Genomic DNA, 23,805 nt, shown 5'->3' on the forward strand with positions numbered 1-23,805 from the left:
GACAATAGTTTCGTACCCAATGAGTGTCCATCTAGTTTATTTTTAAAATTAATATTTTTTAATCCACCTAATTCATATTTTTAAATCTTTAAAGTGGGGCTTGAAATGACTTACAAGATGTGCAGCTGAATGCTGAAGAGAGCTGAAGCTTGAAGCAAGTAAGACTAGAGTTATCTTAGTTGCATTCAAAAACATCTGCTGAATACATTCAGAATGTAAGCTTTTTTTCTTTCTTTTCTTTTTTTAAAAAACAGTTTTTAAGAATAGTATCTGATTTTGTAATCTGCTTCTGCAGGTTTTTTTTTTAAAAAAAGACCTAGCAGAAATGGAACTGAGTGTAATTCAAACTAAAAGCTTTTGACAACTCTCATGAAGTACCAAAACATACAAACTTGTTTCGGTGCTGAATCTGTTAAACCTGTTAGGAAGTGTTATGCAGTGGTCTGTCTATGCTAGCACTCATTTCCATAAATAAATGTTTGTTAACTATGTGCATATTGAAATGGACCTGATATGTAGATACCGTATTTTTCGCCCTATAGGACGCACTTTTCCCCCTCCAAAAATGAAGGGGAAATGTGTGTGCGTCCTATGGGGCGAATGCAGGCTTTCGCTGAAGCCTGGAGAGAGAGAGGGGTCGGTGCGCACTGACCCCTCTCGCTCTCCAGGCTTCAGGAAGCTATCTGCAAGCCTTGCAAGCCCGGCGGGAGGTCCCGCCGGCTCGCAAGGCTTGCGGACAGCAGCCTGCAGCCCACAAGCTTGGGGGACAGCGGGGAGGTGGAGCGCCGCCACCCCGCTATTCCCCGACCTGATCTGGAGGCTGGCGGGGGGGAGAAGCAAGCTTGCTTCTTCCCATCGCCAGCCCCACAAGCTCGGGGGACAGCGGGGCAAGCCGCTGCCCCACGGAGGCTAGAGAAGCTGTCCCTGAAGGCAGAAGAGGGAGACGGAGCGCTCTGTCTCCCTCTTCTAGCTTGGGGATGGCTGCGCAAACCTGAGGGGGGTGGAAATAAAATTTTTTCCCTTGATTTCCCCCCCAAAAAACTAGGTGCGTCCTATGGGCCGGTGCGTCCTATAGGGCAAAAAATACGGTAATTGGAAAGCAGGGCAAAGGTTTTGGTTTTCTCCAGTTGTTGAACAATTAGGAAATAAATTGGCGGGGTGGGGCATGGCTTGTTTTACACTTAGTTCTGTCCCTTTGCCGAAGACTGCAGTTTTCATTAACGATTTGTAGAAGTTTAACACCCCTGGGACCTGCTGGGTTATCCGTTTTTTGTGTAGAATGGTGAAGTGATCTTCTGGTGCTGGTAATTCAGAGAGTAATCACAAGTTATTGGAGTAGCTCTCCCTGGAGTTTAGACACACATGAATGCAAAAGTGCTGTAGGCTTCTGGTGACAGCGGCATAGTGTTCTAAAGGCTGGCTGGCGTGTGTGAATATTGTACAACTGCATATTGTATACCCCACTTTGGTTGTTACTTCTGCCAGAGAATAATGTTTATAAATACTACTTGTTCTTTGTAATTCCCACTGCTTTGAAATTTGTCAAGAGGCAACACATACATACAAAAACATCTAAACATTATTTTTTGATATCTTTGAGGTATTCTGACCCCCAGCCAAGAAAGAAAGAAGAAAAATATGTCAAGTTTTTATTTGTTAAGAACTCAAATAACTCTCTGACTGGTCAAGCTATGTCTGACTGGTCAAGTTCTGTTTTGAAATGAACACAGTGTAGTCTTTGTGAGTATCACATCCTTGGGTGATGATATGCTTTGACTATGTTGGTTCTAGAGCTTATGTGCACTGCCAGTCTAAAACTGAACTGGTGTTCTGCTCTATTTCCTGATGCAAAGGGTACAAGTCTTTCACCATAGAGCTACCAGGAGCTAGAGTGTGGCCTCTTTGCATCTGCAGAGAAACCTGGAGAATGTCAACCTTCAATTAAATGTCAGATGATCAGGGCAGGTGTGTCCCTAGTCTTCTCTCCCTCTATGCTTTCAACAGCAAGTTGATTATATGGTGATGTAACAGAATTTCTCCACTATTTTACTAACTCTACAGTTTCATCCTTTCTTTGCTCAGAATGACTAATAATATGTGGTTTTTGTTTGCGGTGTTTTTCTTTTTTTATCCAGACAACTTCATTGACACAGCATCTTGCTGCGTCAGGTTTCCTGTTATCCTTCCTGTCCCTGCCCTGTTAATACTTCTGACGGCTGAATGAGGAATCTTTTGGGGGTGCCTTACTTAAATTAAGGACAAAAGCCTCAACTCTTGTAATACTCATGTTCATAATCTGCAGCTCATAGGTCCCAGAGCAGGCTCCTGTGAACCTTGTTGAAGCTTGATGGATCTATATCTGTTTGGTGCCTCAATGGGGAACCACCTGGGAATTCTATGTGCACCACATTAAATTCCATGCAAAAGTGGTGTGAGATAACATGACAAATAATATAACAACACTTCTTAAGTGTTCAGAGCACATCGCATACACTTTCTTGAATGTTATTACCATGTGAGGTAGGCCAGTTGTATTTCCTCCTATAGATTTCATTGTGACAAAAGTAGACTTATTTTACAAAAACAACCCAGATAAGATTATGGGGGTAAATTTTCAGCACTCTGATAAGAGATCTTTGGTATATTTCCTCCGTCTAGTGCCCACCAGATGTGACCAGATTAAAATCCCACCATTCCTGACCGTTGACAACGTTGGAAGTGGCTGATAGGATTTGGAATCCAACAACATTTGGAGGGCATCAGGTTGGGGAAGGTTGGCATAGTCCATACTTCGCCCACAAACTCTTATTCAAGAGTTAAATTCCAATATTTGGGATATTTCTTTTTTTAACCTGCTACTGGGAAATGTCTTTTAACTCCCTCTCCCCTAATACTTTAGACTATGAATACACTTTTATCTTGGAGAAACGAGCCCCTTAGACAATTAACCTTCTTTGCCTCTTGCCACCTGCCTACTTTTTTCAGTAACCAGGCATAGTGTTTGAATGGTGAAAGAGGAAATGGAAAACTTCCATAAGTTTAGTGTTTGAAGGCTGCCGTCATCCTTTCACAGATTGGGGGTTTGAAGAAGGCCAGTGTGTAGACTTCAGAAGAGTAGTTCTGGTTCCTGCCCCCTTCCTGAACGAAAGCTTGCTTCCCAAACCCTAGTTTGACCCCATCTCTGAATAACTTTGTGTTTAAATAGCCTGAGTGAGAGTGAGACAGCGTGTGTGGGGCTGTTCCAGCACTCCATGCTGCTCTATTCACATGGATTGCTGCTTTTTCTCTTCCGCACAATGGTGCAGGAGACCTAATATGTGTTCTGCATGTGGGCTTTTATGCATTGTGCCCAGCTTCATAGCTTCTTTTAATGCACACTTCTCTGCAGCATCATACAGAACAGTTCTGTTTTCCCCCGTTTAGTTTTCGAAACAAGTCTTTGAAATACTTTTAAAGCATGTGTTCTTAGGCAGCGCAATTGGTACCCAAAGCAATTTGTTCATTCACTTACCGTACATACTTATCATTAAGGATCTAATTAAATGTTGCAGATGGATGTATGTAATAAAGAGAGAAACAGCCCAGTTCTTTGCTACAAGGCTTCATGAGAAAGGGGCAATTTTGAGCAGAGGCGTGGTGGAAGGAGGAAGAGCTCAGCCCTTTTTCTCCTGCTGTTTCCCTGGTAGAAATCACCCACTCCCTATGCCACCATGAGGCAAAGAAGCAGGCTTTTATTATATGCTTTGGTGTAGCAAGGTTGTAAGCCCAATTCTCACCATGTTTGTTCAGAATTAAGGGCCAAGTCCTCAGCTCCCACCAATTTCAAGAGGACTTGGAAGTAGCAAAAATCTAGGAAGTCTCTGCCTTTGGCAAGTGAACTTATTAAGCAGATCTGTTTCTCTCTCTCACCGCCCCCACCCCCTGACAGTTTGCAGGAATCACATTCTTGATGAGGCAAAAGGGGTCAACTTGATTCACAGAAGAGCTCTGGGCATCAGATCATTTGCATCACTTCATGTGATGCTAGATGCCTGTGACAGTGTTTATAAGCATATTTTGTGCTGCAGGTCGCTAAATCAGGTTACAGAGTTCATAGGTTAGTAGGCTATGCAGCTGACCATAATACATTCACATCACTTTCCCACAAGCACTCAGGGATGGGAAAAACACCTGCAGTTACTTGATTAAAAGCTTGAATGCTATCTTGGTTGGTGTGTGTGTGTAAAAGCTTCTGAAACCTTGAAAAGTCATTTCAACTCTGCATCCCCTTTTGTGTACCTCTTTGTGGACCAAATTGGGCTGGTTTAGTCATAAGGCAAGTGGGAGTCCCCCCACCCCTTGAACTGGTATATGGGATGGTAATGAAACTCACCTTACTTCCATGGGAGCCACTGTTTTTAAGATCTTTCCTGAACTGGTATTATCATCTATGAGATTTAGATTGATATAGAGACTAAGTTGTGTAGTGTAAATACATTCTAGAATGTATTCTAGAACTGTGGCTGTATATATACTCTCTGTGTTACAATACAATACAATACAATACAATACAATACAATACAATACAATACAATACAATACAATACAATGCAATGCAATATAAATTTTCCTGAGCAGGCTCACTTCTGGAACTGGGCTTGTGGTGGTGGAGAATGACGCTCTAATGCCAATTTTAAAACGTAAACAACTTCTCCTTAGAGGTAGAGTGCCTAGTACATTTGAATAGGAAGCTGTCTGAGGCAGGAACCTTAATTAATAGTTGGGAGCATATGCATTAATTGTGTTATAAAGGTCTTTTGGGGGTGCCTGAATTGTCTAGAGCAGGAGTTGCTAACCTGTGGCTCAGCAGATGTTGATGGACTCCCATCATTTTGGCCAGCTTCATCTGACATTTTAAATTTTTTGTACCCCAGACATTTTAGGGAATGGTGGAATATCTGAAAACCACAGTAGTAAAGGGATCATAGTGTAGTTCAGTGCAGTTTTGGTGGTAGGATTTGACTGCAAATTTCTCTAGCTTCCTTAGTTTTCAGCAGCCCCTCCTGTCATGCAAGTCACAACCCAGGATGTGGACGGCGATGCAACTAAACTGTGCCACTGATGAAGCCGCGGGAAGGCAAAATTGTTGAGGCCTGTCTGGCAAAACCAGTGACAACATTGCAGGCATCAGTTGAACTTAACTGCGGATAGCACTCCAGTTGCACGAATAAGTCACAAGACTGAGAGAGACCGAGAGAGTGCTCTTTGACAATAAACTGACAGGCTACTACAACTGTTCTAGCAGCTCTCTGCCTCTGAAAAGGCAGCTCGTGTGGGTGTTCCTGTTCTGGTATTTTCAACCAGCAGCTGCTGCATGAAATTTAATTTGGTTTCCTGCTGCAGTTGCAAGTTCATTTGCTGTGTGGGGGCCTCTACTTTTGCTGAGTTTGCAAGTTTGTTTAGTGACTTTGCGGTAATCTGCTAGATTAATTTATTTAATGCACAGTTATAATGAAAACATCGTAGTGTGCATTGTTTTCTGACTCACTTTGTGACTCCCCTACCCTGGTCAAGTAGCATCTTGACAAAAGCGTAGTGCTCTTGACTTATAATGTCTTTGGGTGTGTGAGAGAACTGGATAATGGAAGTGAGGTGTGCAAGAACTCCTGATAATGGCTGGGAGCTTTTGTATTTGTGTGTGTGTGTGTGTGTGTGATGGCAACAGGGCTTTGAGCCCTAAGTTGATTCCTTTCTGGTGGATGCTGTGCCTCCAATAGGATGGACTGTCTTAAATTTGTTGTGTACTTAAAGGGAAGGAAGTAATTTCAACAGAACTTGCTTCAAACCAGAAGTCCAGTGTCACAATGTTCACTTTCATCTTCACTCCCTTCTTCTCTCCTGGCACTTTATTCTGCAACTAGGGTTGTTTTGCCTGTGTCTGGATTTCATATACAGATTGCTTATGAAATTGGTTCGTGAGGGAAATCCTATCTGTGGTGTAATAATTTTGTTCTGTAGTTCTAGAATAAGAAAATTACCTTTTGGTGACAGGTCAGGGAAAATCTGAATGTTTGCTTTGGCTAGCTTTTTTAAATGTAAGCGAACAATTAAAATGGCAACTGATAGTTTTCTGTGTTTCTTTTTTAGGTCAGAGTTTCCAGTTTCTTTTGTACCTTTCGTGAGGGGAGGAAATGACTTTACCAGAACTTGCTCCAAGTTGGTCACACACATTGTGTCTTCATATCACAGGGACTTGAAAATTGGAGAAAACTGTGGCCGGTCTCTGAGGTCTTTTTGGGGGGAACCTGCCTTGATTTAGGAGGAGATAAAAATGACATCTTCTTCGATTAGGAGACAAATGAAAAACATTGTGAACAATTATTCAGAGGCTGAAATAAAAGTTCGGGAAGCGACTTCAAATGACCCCTGGGGCCCATCGAGCTCCTTAATGACCGAAATAGCAGATCTAACATACAATGTGGTGGCCTTTTCTGAAATCATGAGCATGATCTGGAAGCGGCTGAATGACCATGGCAAAAACTGGAGGCATGTTTATAAGGCTTTAACTCTTTTGGATTACCTGATTAAAACTGGGTCGGAAAGGGTGGCACAACAGTGCAAAGAGAACATCTTTGCTATCCAGACTCTGAAGGATTTCCAGTACATTGACCGGGATGGTAAGGACCAGGGCATCAATGTGCGGGAGAAGTCCAAGCAGTTGGTGTCCCTCCTGAAAGATGACGATCGGCTCAAGACAGAGAGGGCCCAAGCCCTGAAGACCAAAGAGCGTATGGCACAGGTGGCCACTGGGGTTGGTAGTAATCAGATCACCTTTGGCAGAGGCTCCAGCCAGCCTAATCTCTCCACCAGCTACTCGGAGCAAGAATATGGCAAATCAGGAGGCTCTCCGGCCTCTTATCACGGGTGTAAGTATTTTCGTAATACATTTATTTGTCACTTGCTACCCAAATGTCTCAAAAGCAACCTACAGTTATAAAAGGATACACTAAACAATTTTTTTAAAAGTACATTATAAAAACAACAACAAGCTGTATGCTTGATTGAGGGGCTTCTGTTCTCTCTTCTGATTGGTGGGTACATCAAAGGAAATGTGGATTTTCAAGCCAATTGTGTAGAACCTGTGAGGTGTGTGCAGTTAGCCAGTTGAGATGGGTACGTGTGAAGCAAAAGAGCCTCTTAATTTGGAAGCTGTGCGGGTTGTAACTCGATGTGTTTTACTGGTAAAACTGCACAGTGCCCTGTATCACATGTTTTTGGGTGGAGCACTTAAAAAAAGAGCCAGAACTATACTTACCATGACAGAGCCCTCAATTATCTTGATAGAAGGAGACTGAGAATAGGTGTTGTACTAGAAAAACTATGCTACTGTATCACTTTGTGAAAATTTATCACTGTTGGAGATGGCTGTTACATAAAATTTACTAGTAACATAGTGAATGAACACAGTAGAAGTGAAAGTGGGCAACTGGAATACCGTTTTTTAAATATCACTGTTGTAATTAACTTTCCCCAGGTGACTATCCTTAGGAAACACATCTAATAGGCCCAGTAAATGAGATCAGCACGAACAAAGAAGCATGTGGGTACCCAGAGCAAAAATAATATCTGCTTCACTCCTTTCCTAGTCTTGCTGCTGCATCACTACTGGAGCCAAGCTATGGTTTGGCTTAGTGCTTTGTGTGAACCTGGGCTGATGGTTTATCTCTCCCAAATGAATTCTGGATGGTAAGCCAAGAATGGTAAGCCAAGAACAAACCTTGGCTACAGCTTGTGGCTTGTTTCAAGAGACAAACCATGAGTCCAGGGTCAGGCGTAACATCTAAGCAAATCATGACTTAGCTTAGTGTTATTGTGGCAGTAGGAGAAATGGGGACCGTGTTATGGGTGAACTAGGCCATATATATTTGTACACAGGTCTTTATGCAAAACTTAGCGAATTAACAGTTCACAGTGCCACTGCTTCTTAAAATGTAATGCTAAGGGAAGTGTTCACTATTCAGTTGTAATGTTCTGAAATATTTACAAATACTGCATGGCTGTCAAGGCTAGTAGCTATTGATAGCGTGATCCTCCATGAGTTGGTCTGATGCTTTAGGGTGCAGAGGAAGCTACCTGAGTCAGTGGCCCTTATGTCATCTAATTGCATGTTAGTCCAGCCTTGTAAATAGGTCATCCAAAGCAACTAGCCTTAAATAAAAAAAATTACTGGTCTGCTGAGAGGGTTGTAGCTTGTGTTTCTATGCTGGCTATGTAAGAAACACAATGAGGATGCATGCTACTGGTCTTTTAGCAGACTACTAAAAAACCGCCTTTTACTAAGCAGACTTCTGGAGGGACACAGAGCAATATGTATGTCGTCAGTCCTATAACTTCACTGATCTTGTAGTTTTTAATGTTATTAGACATTTCTTTCCCACCATGCGTGATAATATTATAAACTTTTTTTCTGTTGAATATTCATACAACCGATTAAGTAAAAAAAAGTATTCCATAAAAATGTGTTAGTTTTAAAAGAGTGACAAGACTCTTTTTGTTCTTATTCTCAACTGTTCTGTGATTATTAACAGTGTTTTGTTTGTGGGTAGTTACGGGTGCTTGAAAATCAGTGGTTATGTATGCTTGGAGTTTGATGCTTTTTGCCTGACGTGAATGTAACATCTAGGTTCCCCAACTCCCTTCATTTGCTGGAAAGGTCTTGTGTTGCTAATATTCATTACTCGTTACCAGGTCTCATTATTTGGCTTTAGTATCATGGTGCCTTTTTTTTAAAAAAAGTGCTTTATGTTTTTCCTGTCCAGCTTCTGAAGTGTGAGCGTGTGCACACACGTGTGTGCGAGCGCACTCCTAAATAGTGAAAACTGATAGCCTTTCTGGAACTCCCTCTTCCCCTTTGTTTGCTCTTCGCATACTGGCCTTCATTCACATGCATTCCAGTCAATTAATTTGGGATGAAAACTGATACCTGTTCTTTCCAGAAACTAATCCCCAATCAAAGAACTAAAACGAAGGATAGATATAGTGTTGCTGTTGGAATATTGCTTGTTTGGAAAGGGTAATGTATTTGGTAGTTTACCCTTATTTAATATCCTGCTGTGTAGTAGAGGGTAGGGAAAAGTTACCATGTTTCTTTACTCCTTCCCCCCACCCCCAAAGGTGGGGCTGTTGCTTTGAAAGCCCTACGATGTTTCAAGTGTGGGGGGGAAAGGGGGAAAGGGCTACCTGCAGTGTGAATGCAAGAAGCCCAAGCAAGCTACAAGGAGCTTCGGGGGCAAAGGGGCCGGAGGCAAGAACTCTAAATATATGCATGATTTTTCTTCTTTGCATATCCCCCTCCTTACTTCAAACTGTATTAAAATCACAATTGAACCCCATATGGGCTCCATCCGAGCTGTCTTTTTGCTGCTTTCATTTGATTACATTCATGGATTATGTGACTGCAGAACTTGAAAGCTGTGGGGTGATCAGTCACCACTACCTGTCTTACTCAAAGTGTTACTCCAGGGTCAGAGTGGAGTGGAGCTGCTTCACTTGGTCTCTGGGATGGAACTTGTTGGACCAGTGTCAGTGTGAACTCCCCCCCCCATACACACACACACACACACACATATCATTATCATATATCTGATTTATTTATCACCAAATGCAGAACTTCTGTAGGCAGTTTACATACACAATAAATAGACAACTGTCAAGTTTAACTGTCAGCAATACCCCAAATGCACATGCATGTGTGCATGCACACACAGAAAAAAGGAGCATGATTGTGATTATCCCCCCAAATCCAGGAAGATGAGGTCTGTCTGGTGCTAAAAGGAAGTACCGGTAAATGGCTGTGTCAGGTGGGTCTTGCTGGGAGCCATTTTCTGTGGCTGCTCATAGATTGTGCAAATCCCTCCCAAGAGAGTTTAAACCAGGGGTCAGCAAACTTTTTCAGCAGGGGTCTGGTCCACTGTTCCTCAGACCTTGTGTTGGGCCGGACTATATTTTAGAAAGAAAAAAAAAAAGACCGAATTCCTATGTCCCACAAATAACCCAGAGATGAATTTTAAATAAAAGCACACATTCTACCCATGTAAAAACACCAGGCAGGCCCCACAAATAACCCAGAGATGCATTTTAAATAGAAGTACACATTCTACTCATGTAAAAAGCACGCTGATTCCTGGATCGTCCGTGGGCCGGATATAGAAGGCAATTGAGCCGGCTCCGGCTCCCGGGCCTTAGTTTGGCTACCCATGGTTTAAACTGTCTCCCTCTCTGTTTGTTATCCTTTTGCTGGGTAGGCTAAGATTTTCCTGTTCAGGTAAACCTTTGGAAACTAAGGTGCAGGCATAAAGGCCAATAGGGTTTTTGATGCTGGTTCCAAATGCGTTCTGATATATTTGAATTATTACTTTTAACTAATTTGTTTTTATTACTATGTATTTTATAATGTTGGGTTGTTGTTTTTTTACTGTTGTAAGCTGCTTCAAACCCCAGCATAGGAGAATGGCAAGATACAAAAATATTTAATAATAATAATAATAATAATAATGGCTGAAATCCAGCAAAAATATAGAAAAACATCTAGGAAAAATGTATGAAACATTATTGCTAATCTCAGGGACAGAGGAGAATTTGGTTTTTAATGACTGCCAAAATTGGGAATATTGTCCCTTTACCGTAGCCTGGGGTTTATTCCACAAGGCAACATAGGGCATTTTTATGTAAGAGGAAACATCCTTCAGTGATTCTCATGTGGTCTGAGAAGCTTTAATCTCAAAAATTCTCAAAGCAGTAACAAAGCAGGGCTTAGGATGTCAAAATTGGATCTATTCAGTGCCATCTTGCATAAACGTCTGATTTAACTATCATGTGCTGTGGAATAAGAATCTCTTTGTCTTGCTAAGGCAACACCCTTTATGCTAGAGCCTTGCAAATCAAGCATTTTGCTGATAACGCACAGATCTTTTGGTAATTCTAGAAATTAAAAGACTGGATAAGTGTGTGTGTCGGGTGTGTGTGTGTGTGGAATGTCAGTACTGAAATCTTAATGACAACACTAGCTTCATTCACTGATTTAAATCTTGCATGAAACATGTGATGACAGGACACTTCATTGTGTAGATGGAATTTATCGCTCCCCTCATAAAATTTAATGAAAACTGATTTGGTTTAATCAGTATGTCTTAATATGAAACACAGTCAAGAATTTAAATCGGTCAGAACCATTGAGCAGAAGAAGCTTTAAAGTGGCTTGAAAAGGTAACTGAATACAGAAAGCTGTGGTGTGATGAAGCAGTATGTCTTTCAATATAATCCAATGCATATTTGCTCAGAGGCAAGCTCAGTGGAACTTAGGCTTCAGTTCTATGCTTACCTCCAAGGACTTTTTCCAAATTGAGAGTGTTGGTCACAGCTGGTACACCAAAATGTTGAGTATTGTTTTGTAGCTCAATGAGAAGTGCCTTGTGGAGTGAAATAGTCGGCTAGCTGTATGATAGGTGTCTGTGTCATTTGGAGTGGGGAGTTCTAGCATGGAAGACAGTGCTTTGGCATAGCTTGCATGCTGGTATATTGGAAAATGCTGTCCAGCTCGAGGGATCCAAAATGGCACTGGTGCCTTCTAGGTCAACTACAACTCCCATTGTCCCAGATCATTGCCCATACTTGCTGAGGTTGATGGGAGCGGCAGGAGGAGGAAGAGGAGGCCAATCGTGGAGCTAAGCGCTGCATAGCTTTAGTGGCTGGCGACTCGGCCTCCTGGCAACTGGGGAAGCAGCCCCTGGCCAGCGACAGTAGCCACTGGTTGGGTTTGGTCAGACCACACCTGGAGTACTGTGTCCACTTCTGGACATCACAGTTTAAGAAGGATATTGACAAGTTGCAATGTGTGAAGAGTAGGGCAACCAAGATGATAAAGGGTCTGGAAACCAAGGCTGACGAGGGACAGTTGAGGGAGTTGGGTATGTTTAGCCTAGTAAAGAGGAGACTGAAAGGAGATATGATAGCCATCTTCAAATATCTGAAGGGCTGTCACATGGAGGATGGAGCAAACTTGTTTTCTCCTGCTCCGGAGGATAGGATCCAAACCAGTGGATTCAAGTTTCAAGAAAGGAGATTCCTACTAAACATCAGGAAGAGCTTTCTGACAGTAAGAGCTGTTCGGCAGTGGGACAAACAGGCTCCCATGAGAGGTGGTGGACTCTCCTTCCTTGGAGGTATGTTACTTGAGCTCCTTGGAGGAAAAGTGGGATATATATGTAATAAATAACCTGCCTTCCCCATACAATGCAATGGTTCAGTTCACAATATACATGCAAACTAAAATTTCCAGCCAGAGGTCCCACATTTGTCCTAGACAAGAGCTCCCTGCTTGCTCAGATTTCGATTCTAGCCCCAAAGGAGAAGGCATAATTCTCATAGGCACCTTCAGGTAGCCCTCCCTCTTGCAATAGAGACACCCTCCTCTCAGCAGTAGCCCCATGTCCTGAGCCAAGAAAGAGCATGATCATCCTCACATTGGCTTCTCCTTGCGGTCGCTAGGTAGCAGAGCGCCAGAAGAGGCAAGAGGGGGAAAGGCCTCTGCCTTGGCAGATTTATTCTGCTTTCCTCCCTAAAAGATAATGAGCAAAGGCAACACAGCAAATTTGACATCCCAAAAGTAACTCCAGAGGCTGGTGACTCTGATCGCCAATGACTCCCCAGAAGCTTTAACTAGATGGAAAAATATCCACCTCCACACTTATGCAGTGAATTAGAGGGGCAGTAGCTCTGAAACATGGGTGGCGCTGTGGGTTAAACCACAGAGCCTAGGACTTGCTGATCAGAAGGTTGGCAGTTCGAATCCCCGCGACGGGGTGAGCTCCCGTTGCTCGGTCCCTGCTCCTGCCAACCTAGCAGTTCGAAAGCACGTCAAAGTGCAAGTAGATAAATAGGTTCCGCTCCGGTGGGAAGGTAAACGGCGTTTCAGTGTGCTGCTCTGGTTTGCCAGAAGCGGCTTAGTCATGCTGGCCACATGACCCGGAAGCTGTACACTGGCTTCCTCAGCCAATAAAGCGAGATGAGCGCTGCAGCCCCAGAGTCGGCCACGACTGGACCTAATGGTCAGGGGTCCCTTTACCTTTACTAGCTCTTAAAAACTTAGGCTGGTGGGAACGTAGTGCCTGCAGCCACCATAGTATTATATGTTGAAATTGCTGCACTCTCTTGTAGATTCCTCCCTCATCAGCATCTCCCCAGCTGTGTACATTCAGTTATGTCAAATGGGAAACATCGGCTTGTGGAACTTGCAGTATTTTCTCTGGGCCTGTAACTTTTGAGAGCAGGCCCTCGTGGTCCCTTCAAACTCTACTACAATTCTATGATTCCATGAAAAACATGTTATTAGAGGCAGATCTTGAAGGAGCTCTTTAAGGAAGAGCTTGTGTGTGTGTGTGTGTGTGTGTGTTCATTGCTCCACCCCCCTGAGATGAGTGGCAATAAATGTTGGTGGTTTAGATGCCAGGGTTACTTTCCCCCCAGGCAGTTCAGAGCACCTTACTGATCTTGCTAGATGTAAATGGATTCTTACACAATTTGGACTTTTACAATGATTGTGCTTAATGTTTTGATTTGGGGACCTTATGGTCAAAAGGTGGGGCAAAAATATCATAAACCTGTGGCCCAGCTGTGTATAATCTAGAACAGTTGGTTCTCAGGATGACTAATAGGAATTTGCTGAAACATATTTGCTAAAATTGAGTTGGGCTTGTGCCTTTTGTTTTCTCCAAATAGCTACATCACCTCGAGTGTCTTCAGAGTTGGAGCAGGCGCGGCCTCAGACGAGCGGGGAGGAAGAGCTGCAGCTGCAGCTGGCCCTGGCAATGAGCAGAGAAGTTGCAGAACAGGTTAGTTTCTCTTGTAGTTTTGTAAGTGTTAGTGTATACTTACTGGCCTACATTAAGAATTCCATACCAGGTGGTGGAGAGGAGACAGCATGTAGGGATTGATGGTCCCTTTCCTTATCAAGCAGCTCAAAGTAATTTGAGAAATTTGCCAAGAAAAGTTGCCTCCTGGCTTCAGTGATCCATGATAACTGACAGCAGCAGTTATTCAGCATGTGTTCAGTATTATGAAGCAACAGCTGCCGCCAAATGTGCGAACTCTCCTTTCGGAAACGACAGTAGTCCATCTAGTAGAGAAGCAGAGTGTTAGAACTGCAGGACGGTGTGCTCGCTCAAGTCAGTTTTCCAGTTTGAGCACTGAAAACAGGAACTCTCCGATGGTGGCGAAGTGCGTAGCCTCAAAAGAAAGTACCGTATTTTTCGCTCTATAAGACGCACCAGACCATAAGACGCACCTAGGTTTTTTGGAGTAGGAAAACAAGAAAAAAAATATTCTGAATCTCAGAAGCCAGAACAGCAAGTGGGATTGCTGCGCAGTGAAAGCAGCAATCCCTCTTGCTGTTCTGGTTCTGGGATAGCTGTGCAGCCTGCATTCGCTCCATAAGACGCACACACATTTCCCCTTACTTTTTAGGAGGGAAAAAGTGAGTCTTATAGAGCAAAAAATATGGTAAATGCTTGTCAGTGGAAGGTACAAGTTTTGAAAGAGGAGTTGGATCATTTTGGTATTTATGTATTGATAAAAAAAAGCACAGCATAGCCAATTCAAAACAGAGAGCAGGGGGATAAAAATGAACAGAGCTAAACAGTATTGAAATCACGGCTTTATTTAAAAGGCTTTGGGAAATTGGAAGTTCTTTTCCTGGTGTCACAAGGAGTGGGCAGGGGTGGGGATTCCACAGTTGGGGGCTGTTACTAGAAAGGCGCTTTCAGGGCCCAGGTGGACATGCCCAGGTGAGGCTCCAATACGTGGCCCCCCCACCTACCGTAGAAATGAGATGCTGGGTGCATGCCTAGGCTTCATGGGCAGCCTGTCCTTCCTGAGGGAGGAAGGGCTGGAAGGCAGAGAACCTAGCCGGGTACAGAGAGCAGAATGGGCCACCCTCTACCCCACCACTCCCGAGCGGTGCAGCTGTCAGCAGCACCCACCCCATCCTCCAGAGCACAGGCTGCTCCAGCAGCGACTGCCTGTTGATACACGGGAGCTTCTGGGCCAGTGGGGGCTGCGAGCCCCACCCAGCATCACCTCAGCTAGCAGGAGCACCGCAACCACACTGGCTATCGTGTCCTAGGCAGACGGGCGCAAATGTCGGTTGTTATGTGGGGCCTCCAGGATGAGGGGTTGGACTCAATGACCTATGGGACGCCTTCCATCTGTACAATTCTATGATTCTGTGATTCTTATAGCTCCTGCATTTACCTAACTAGATATTTGAGCTTTAGTGTGCTTAGCTTGTTGGTAGAGGCTCTGTCAGTGAATGAAGGATGGTGGTGAACCAAGCATGGGAAATGAAAGGGGGGGGGGGGACTTTCTTAATGGTAGCCCCTACGCTACAATGCCCTCTCTAAATAAATCTTTTTGCTCACCTCTTTTCTCTTGATTTTTTGGTCTTTACTGCCAAGGGAAGGTTTGACTGAGCTTTTGGTTTTACTGCTTGTTCTTAGGTGTAGAAATGACCTAAGTTCTTAGTGTCCAGCTAGTTTTGTCCTCTAGCTGGACTAGTAGTCTGCTGCTTAACTTTGGCTGGCTAAAACTTAGTGACTCATACAACTATAAGAACATAAGAACAGCTTGGCTGATGGATCAGGGCAAAGGTCTATCTAGTCCATCCTCCATCCTGTTGTCACAGTGGCCAACCAGATGCCCATGGGAAGCCTGCAAGCAACAGCACTGTTCCCCATTTGTGATTCCCCACTTGCGATTCCCAGCAAATGTTATCCAGAGGCATACTGCCTCCGACATTAGAGGTTTCTTTTTTCCTCTTGAATAGTCTGTTGTTTGGTTTTTTTTTTTTTTAAAAATCTTCTTACATTCCCATCCTGTCTTCCTTTCATCATAGAACTCATGGTGGCAGTGTCTAATGTTAATTAAATTATATTAGGCTGTCTTTTAAAAAGATTTGTGTAGCTTTGGCTTCTACCCGTAGAGGACCCATTGTTTTTAAACCTGGCATGAATGAAGTAACAATGGATGACTGTTATATGACTCCCACTCTCATCTTTTCCCCTCCCCACTGGGACCTCTTTTTCCAGGAGGAGCGCCTTCGGCGTGGCGATGATCTGAGATTGCAGATGGCTTTGGAGGAAAGTCGCAGAGATACAGTGAAAATTCCCAAAAAGAAGGAGGTAGGCCTTGGGTCAGTGAAAATATTCCTAGCCATCACAGGGAAGGTTTGGATGCACTGGCTATGCAGTTAGGAATGGATGGGGTGCTCTCCAGTTGTGTAAGCATGTGAAATAGTGCATGGTTGTAATTCCCCGCCCCCGGTGCTGGGATAAAAGCCCAAATAAGCAGCTAAGGGCATGTGAAAGAGCAAGATGATGCATTTTCTTTCCTTGCAATCTCTCTGTCCCTCTCTCTCTAAATGAGTTATGTGTCTACTGGAGATGTTGTGCCCCTGCTAAAAATAAACCTCTTCATCTGCAGCACGGAACTCTGCTGGACCTGATGGATGCCCTGCCCTCTTCAGTGCCAGCTCCTCAGAAAGGAGAGCCGTGGGGACCACCACCTGCAGCAAGCCAAGCTGACCCATGGGCCCCCTCTACAGTTAGCAGTTCCACCTCAGACCCCTGGCAGTCATTTGGTAAGAACATGGCAATCGACGGATGCTTCAGTGATGCTCTGTTGACCCTTGTTGTGACTCTTCTGGATAAATTACTTCCCTCCAAGGCCACTTTGAGTTTAAATTTTCTCTCTAGGTTAGTGACCCCCCCCCTCATTTTCCTTTTGTATATAGCTTATTCAGTGGTAGACTATGGCAGTCTGCTGTTGCCTTCCCCTCTGTTTGGTTAGTTATGAATATTGCTTGTGCAGTTGTCAGGGTAAAAAAGATGAATTATGTCCCAAATGCTAAAACAACAGAAAATGGATAAAAGCAGCAAAAATGGAGAAACCTGGCACTGAAACGAAAAATAGAATAATCACCAGGCAAGCCCCCCTGGAGATAGAATTCCAAAGACTGGGGTGGGAGGAGAGGGCTCAATATCCTTTTGGACTCAGATGGGTGGGGTACAAATAATAAATTATTATTATTATTCCTGTAGATTCTCTCAGTGCCACCTGCTTTCTGCCACTGTCATCCCTGTGCAAGCCCCTGCTATCACAATTTTTCGGTGCTGGCTGTCATGCATGAGACAATTTGTGATGGCTGTTTCCTCCTTTTATGGTCTCACAGGTCTCTTGCGAGAGTATTGAGCCTTGGTTCTGCTTCGCCTCCTGATTTTGCCCTGCTGATTGCTGCAATATTAGGAGGGGGGGAAATATGATCTGTGATTTCCCTAGACCGACCTGAGCATATTTGCCTGTGTCGTAGAGATTGTGGTGGAGTTTTCACTGATTTCCAAAAAGCAGTTAATATGAGAGTGGATAGGTGTAATGGAATGCTCAGTTGACTGAACAGTGTGCTGCTGGCCTCTGGTTTGAAGGTCTCTCTTTGTTTCTTAAAACTTGATTCTGGTGCTTGCTGATACAGAACTGCTCTGCTTATGGCAGAGACGACTTGTCTTCCTTGGAAAGGGGGCTTGGAATCTCACTGGTAACTATGCTGTGTTACTGATGAAGCCACTATATTAAGCAGTGACAGAACTCCAAGCCAAGTTGCTATAATTAGCAGTGCTACAGCAATGAATTAGTTTGTTTTTAATACTGTCCGTCATGCGAAAGGATGTATTTATTTGGGGTAGTATTTAAGCAATTAAGTTGTTTGTGTGGCTTTTTCTCGCAACCAGTGCTTAGGCAGTAAAATGTAGCTTTTAATGTGTTTCAGTTTTTAACCCTTTGGTAAAATGGTTTTAGGATTTCAATGGCCTTTTAATTTTGGGTGGGTGAGGGAGAGCGCATAAAATATATGGTGCTTTATTGAACTGTTGTGGATTATCCAGACATTGTTCCTCAGCTGCTGGAGAAAGTGAAATGTCCGTGCAGAAGAATAAGCCCTGTCCTAATTTTTTTGTAGGGACTGGGAACCATGCCACTGGTGCCAGGTGGGCATTCATGTGAGCCTGGCACTGTTAAGGAAGGGTAGAGCTTTCTAGCACCTGGAAAGGTTCACTTTTCTGAGTGTGTGTGTGTTCCTCTTTATGTGACACAGCCTTCCTAATTCGCACTGGAGGTGCGGGATAAATATATAAAATTATGTATGTAGAAACATGGCAGATTAATGAAAAAAGGCTAATTCAGAATCCGTTTCCCAGATGTGCACTGACTTTCAGCAGACAGGAAGTTCTTTACATTGGGGAGCATTCAAATGCATTTCCTCTTCCCTGCTCCATCTTAAATGTGAAGTGATCCCATGTGTAGTTTAGGTTTTATTCCAAATTAAATGCATATCGCTCAGCTCTGAAATGATCAAACTGGAGAAATCTATTAAAGCAACATTAGTGGTTGCTTTTTTAAAAAAAACACACAAGAGCCCTGCTGGATCAGACGAAAGGCCCTTCTTTGGGCCAGAATATATTACCAGGAAAATGTATTCTGTTTTGTTTTGTTTTTTAAAATATTTTTTATCAAGTTTTCAATTTTACATCTTAAAATAAACATTTTATGTACTGTTAAATATCAAACGACTTCACTCCTTCTATTTCCTTGATTCGTTTTATTAGTCTTTCATTCCTGCATATGTTGCTGTAACCATATTAGTCAGTTCTCCACTTTAACATCACTTGAACATTAATTACACTGTTGATTTTATCTTAATGCTGCCAGCGTTTTCAGCTGTGTACAGTTATTTTCCATATACTCAATAAATATTTTCCACTCTTCTTTGAATATATGTTCTTCTTGCTCTCTTATTCTATATGTTAAACCTGCAAGCTTGGCATATTCTACCATCTTAAGTTTCCAGTCCTCTTTGCCTGGGACCTCCCTCACTTTTCATTTTTGGGCTAACAAAACTCTGGCCAACGTTGTTGCATACATAAATTTTGTTGACACTTAGGGATTTCAGTCTCGATTATTCCCAACAAAAAGGACTCTGGTCTTTTTGGGAAAGTTATTTTAAACATTTTTTGCAACTCATTAGAGATCATTGTCCAATACCGGAAAAGCTATTTTGGGCACCTGTTCCTGAAGGACAGGTGGGTCTGTTGGCCCTTTGAGGGGAGTGGGGGGTGTGTGGACAGTCTGGCTGGAGCAGGTCCTTATGTGATCTGGTTGCATAGGTACCCAGAAATCAGCTCAGGTTCATATAGGACAGAATGTGAAGTGCTTTTAAGGCAAAAGAATAGGTAAGAAAGCCAGTTATCTATGAACATGTCCTGAGGAAGGGAGGGAAGGGACTTTTGCTTAGTCAATAGGAAAATCTAGTGGTTTTGTGGTTGTTCGGCGTCCTGTTTTATCTGCTGGTTTCAGCAATAGATGCGTCAATGAAAGGAACATAGGAAGTGGCTTTACACCAAGCTAGACTATGGGTCTCTCTGGTTCAGTAATGTCAGAAGTGACTGGCAGCAGCTCTCTAGGGTTTCAGTCAGGGTTTCCCCCCAGTTATACCTGAAGATGCCAGGGATTGTACCCAGGATCCTTTGCAGGCAAAGCAGATTCTCTGTCACTGATGTACAAACCTTTCCCTAAAACAGAAGCTGGTTGGGTGCTGCTGTCATTTTAGTTCTCTGGACAGCTGCCTCAACTATGGGGAAATTCTGACAAGTCATTGTGCAAGGCAGTGCTGGATTTTTTTTGGCGAAATGGTTAACAAAACAAAAGCAACACCTCCTAAGCCTAGCAAATCCTGAACCAAGTGGACCAGTTGTTGCAAAGGCATCTGGGGGTGTGCAGAGTTCCTTTACCAAACACTTGTTATCTGGGAAGTAATATTCCCTTCATGGCTGCTGTCAGCACCAGTTACTACCAAACAGGAATAGCAGAACAACCAGAGTTTGGTTCTCTTGTAAATCCCATGTCATTAGATACAGTAAAGGAACCCTTGGCATTGTCCCTCAGTGTTTTACCCAAGGAGCTCTTCTTGCCAGGCCAAAATGTGTTAGTGTGGAAAATTCCTGGCATTGTTGAGACCAAAATCTGCAATATCGGTCTTAACAGATCCCTTTGAATTAACGACAAATCATTCTCTCTATCTTAACGCACAGCTTCATTTTGCAAGTTGAAAACAAGAGACTTTAAATCCCTTGTACTGGGATGCATTGTTTGTTTTCCTGATCTGCAGTTGACCATGGGACTAGACTAAAGCAATGAAAAGACAGTGCCACTCTTGCGAAGATGGCCTGCTTTGGTATATATAGAGTTGTTCCGTCAGGCTGGACTCTTAAGGGGGACGCCTTCAACCCTCTAGCAAAGGATAATAGAATCATGGAATTGTAGAGTTGGAAGGGACCCGAGGGTCATCTAGTCCAACCCATTGCAGTGCAGGAATATGCAGGTGGCCCATAAGAGGATTGAACCCTTGACCTTGGCATTATTAGCACTACAGTCTAACCAGCTGAGCTAACACATAGAATCACCTGGCTCTGCTCTAGGACAGGTTTATCATTCCCAGGTTTTCCATGAAGCTTTTGTGTGGTCCCTTCCCTGTTCCAGAATCCCAAGTTAAGGCTTTAAACTTGCCAGGATTCCGTTGGCGTTTGTAGGTAGATTGCTTCAGCATAGTATGGTTTGGCGTGCATGTGCACTAGATGCTTCCAGAACCAGGACACAGTCCAGCGAGTCTGCCCCGGCGGAAAACACTAATTGGCTTCTTAGATACCCACTACACTCCTCTTGCACACACTGCATTTTGCGGCTGTCCTTCTGCTTGTTTGCCATGTATTGCAGAGATCTTTTGCAATGCTTACCTTGCTTATCTCACTTGTAAAATAGGGCAGGAACTGGTGCTGCAAAGAGCCGTCCGGTCCAGTTTACGCACCTTGTACAGAAATGGAATGCAGAATTTCCTTGGCTGCTCTCACCCCTTTTACTCAGCCAAACATGGTTCTGGGCTTTCGCTGGAATATTGTATGTCTCATAATGTAACCTACACAATATGAGATGCTATTGCTCTTCATCCTGTGTTGCACCACATTTTTAATTGTCTAGTCCCTGGGTCAGATTGCCCTTTTTTGTTGCTGTTAATCAAACAGCATATTAGGGAAGCCAAACTAAGGCCTGGGTCCTGGGGCTGTAAAGCTTCTCTTGTTAACTTCTATTCTTGACACAGGAAAACTAAATCAATTCTGTGTATTAAGGTACAAACAAAAACTTGTCGCTTCTAGCTGCAGCTGTGGCGTTTCTCCCCTCTCTGGCTTTCAGCATTCATTAGCGCCTGCAATAAGAGCCCCTTGTTGGAATTTGCCAGCTACTTTTTTCCCCCAGGAGTGGTTTTGCAGAAATTAGATTTATGTATCTGAATGCCAGCACAGAAGGGTGACTCAGAGCAGAACAGAGGTTTTTAAGTCTTGCTTACCACTGGACTGTGGCCTTTCAAGGGGGATAAGGGGCTTCTCAGAGGAGAAGCGTATCCTCCTAGATGCCTCCCTCTTTCCCTCTTGTTTCTCTTTGCCTGCCCTGCTTTTGTTATCTGTCTCATGAAAGAGCGACTGTGCTGGAAGCCTCCATTTATGGCAGGCCCTGGCAATTAGCATTTCTTGGATGGCATCATTGATAAAAATGCAGCAGGAGGAGGACGAGGAAATGGGAGCAGTGGGACAAGATTAGTTGTGTTCTCTGCAAAGCACTTCAGTGGCTTCCTGGATTTTTGTGGTTGTTGAAACAATTAAAATTGGAAGAAAAATCTGCCACCTGTTGATGAGCTTGAGCTCCTTTCAGCAGCAAGAACAGCAGCTAGCCAGAATGGGGTTTGAAACTCGCAAACTTTGGCCACAAAATGGGGAAAAAATGCAAATTGGTTACTGCTTGGAGCCAGCAGGTGTGGAACAGGGGTGAGGAACTTTCGTGTCCTGGCAGACTACAGCTCCCACCATTCCTGGCCATTGGCTGTGCTGACTAGGGCTGATGGAAGTTGGTCGTCCAGCAACATCTGGAGGGCACCAGGTTGCCTGTTCCTGGATGCTCTTAGACCAGGGTGCCCCAAGAGTGATCTAGGGCCAGCCGTTCTCTCTCTCTCTTATATTCCCTCCCCCCTTTGTGAGGATATGGCTATGTGTCTGCCTTCAACTCCCTGGAATAAAAACATAGGAATGAAGTATAAGAAATAAGAACATTATCAGGGGGACATCCTGTTCTTCTTATCACACAGCACTAATTGCTCCCTTCTGCACCAAAGCTCACTGATGCTAAACCAGACTGATTCCTGCATTGCAGGGGGTTGGACTAAGCGACCCTTGGTTCCCTTCCAACTTCACAATTCTATGATTCCATGAATCTTGTGTTGGAATTTGCATTTTAAGAATTCTTTATATTCACACAGTGGCTGTCTTTCAGTGGAATTTATTTTAAGCATAGCCATACTTGAGGGCAAATAACATTTTGCATTGGGGTAGGTTAGGAAGTGTTGGTCATCCTACTGGAGTTTGTCTAAAACAGTTCTACCTTCCATGTCATTTTGCTGGCATGCATGGCATGGGGGATGCACACAGGCCTGATCCTGTGCTTGACAGATGATGCTGGGTAAGTCCAGAATAGGAAAGGATTTGGCAACTGCGAGAGAGCCACGCCGTGGTTAGTGTGTTGGCCCAGGAACAGGCAAGCCAGGTTCAAATATCTAATTTAGCTATCTGTTCATTGAGTTTCTTTGGGCTAAGTTATTCTCAGCCTAGCCTATCTCGCAGGTAGTGCCTGTTCTCAAGTATATATGCCTGTTAATGTATTACTTGGGATTATGTTTTCTTTGCCGTCAGGTGCCAAACCAGCAGCCTCCGTCGACCCCTGGGGAGCCCCAGCAGTGCCCTCTGCTGCCCAGCCTGTTCCAAAGAATGTAGACCCCTGGGGTCCCTCTCAGCCACCCTCTGTGGCAACAAAAGCCGCTGTTGATCCCTGGGGAGCAGTGCCAGCAAACAAGCCTCTTTCTGCTTCTGGTAAGCAGCATGTTTGCGACTCACCTTTCTGTTCCTTTTGGGGAAACCTCCCTTAGTGGAGTTCACAGCAAAACACATGCCTGCTGGTGGTTCTTGCACCTGGGGGGATGGTTGGCACTGGCACAGAATCTTAACACTTTTGCGAATGCACCATTTAGAAATATTATGGTCTGTCTTGGGCAGTGGAGGGTGGTTTTGTTTTACCTTTGTTTAGGTGAACTTTCTAGGCCAGTGGTTCCCAACCTGTGGGCCACAGACCACTCCCTCTCCCTTGACTGAGTTATCCCAAGGGGCCAGCCAGAGTTTGATTTCCTTTGCATTTTGAGCTTTGCTGGTAGCACCTTGTCAGCCCTGCAGTGCTGGTCCATCTTCCCCTCACCTGTTTTAGTCACTCCTGGACCATGCTTGGTCACACCTGTGCCCTGTGAAGTAGATTGACTTGTTTCTGCTTGGACCAGAGAGTGACCTGAAGGCCATAATGGCAGGTGTACTGCTGAAAATAAGCAGCCTGAGCCTTGTGAGCCACCTGGAGCTTCACAGAGGTAGGGCAGAATGTGAATGAAATCAAATAAATAAGCCCTCCAATCTCTCTTAAGCCAAAGGGAGTGGAATCACATGCTCTGCTAATCCTAAAGTGGCCACTCGCAAACTGGTGCCCTCCAGATATTGTTGGACAGCTTCTCCCATCACCCCTCACTATTGACTATGCTGGTGGGGGCTGCTGGGAGTTGTAGTTTAAAATGTCTGGAGGGCACCA

The 23,805-nt window shown here is 43.9% G+C and overlaps 1 protein-coding gene across 2 annotated transcripts in view; it reads left to right on the forward strand.

The window, feature by feature from the left end:
• Positions 1-23,805, forward strand: part of EPN2 (epsin 2) — a 39,187-nt gene that overhangs the window by 8,573 nt on the left and 6,809 nt on the right. For both annotated transcript variants that reach the window (XM_080981074.1, XM_080981075.1), the window contains exons 2-6: positions 6,127-6,905; positions 13,756-13,868; positions 16,119-16,211; positions 16,513-16,669; positions 22,872-23,048. In XM_080981074.1, coding sequence (XP_080837200.1) covers positions 6,311-6,905; positions 13,756-13,868; positions 16,119-16,211; positions 16,513-16,669; positions 22,872-23,048 — 1,135 coding nt within the window. In that variant the 5' untranslated portion in view covers positions 6,127-6,310. The remainder of the gene's footprint in view (positions 1-6,126; positions 6,906-13,755; positions 13,869-16,118; positions 16,212-16,512; positions 16,670-22,871; positions 23,049-23,805) is intronic.

The sequence above is a fragment of the Podarcis pityusensis genome, assembly GCF_964106645.2.
Source record: "Podarcis pityusensis genome assembly, chromosome: 14".
Taxonomy (NCBI): domain Eukaryota; kingdom Metazoa; phylum Chordata; class Lepidosauria; order Squamata; family Lacertidae; genus Podarcis; species Podarcis pityusensis.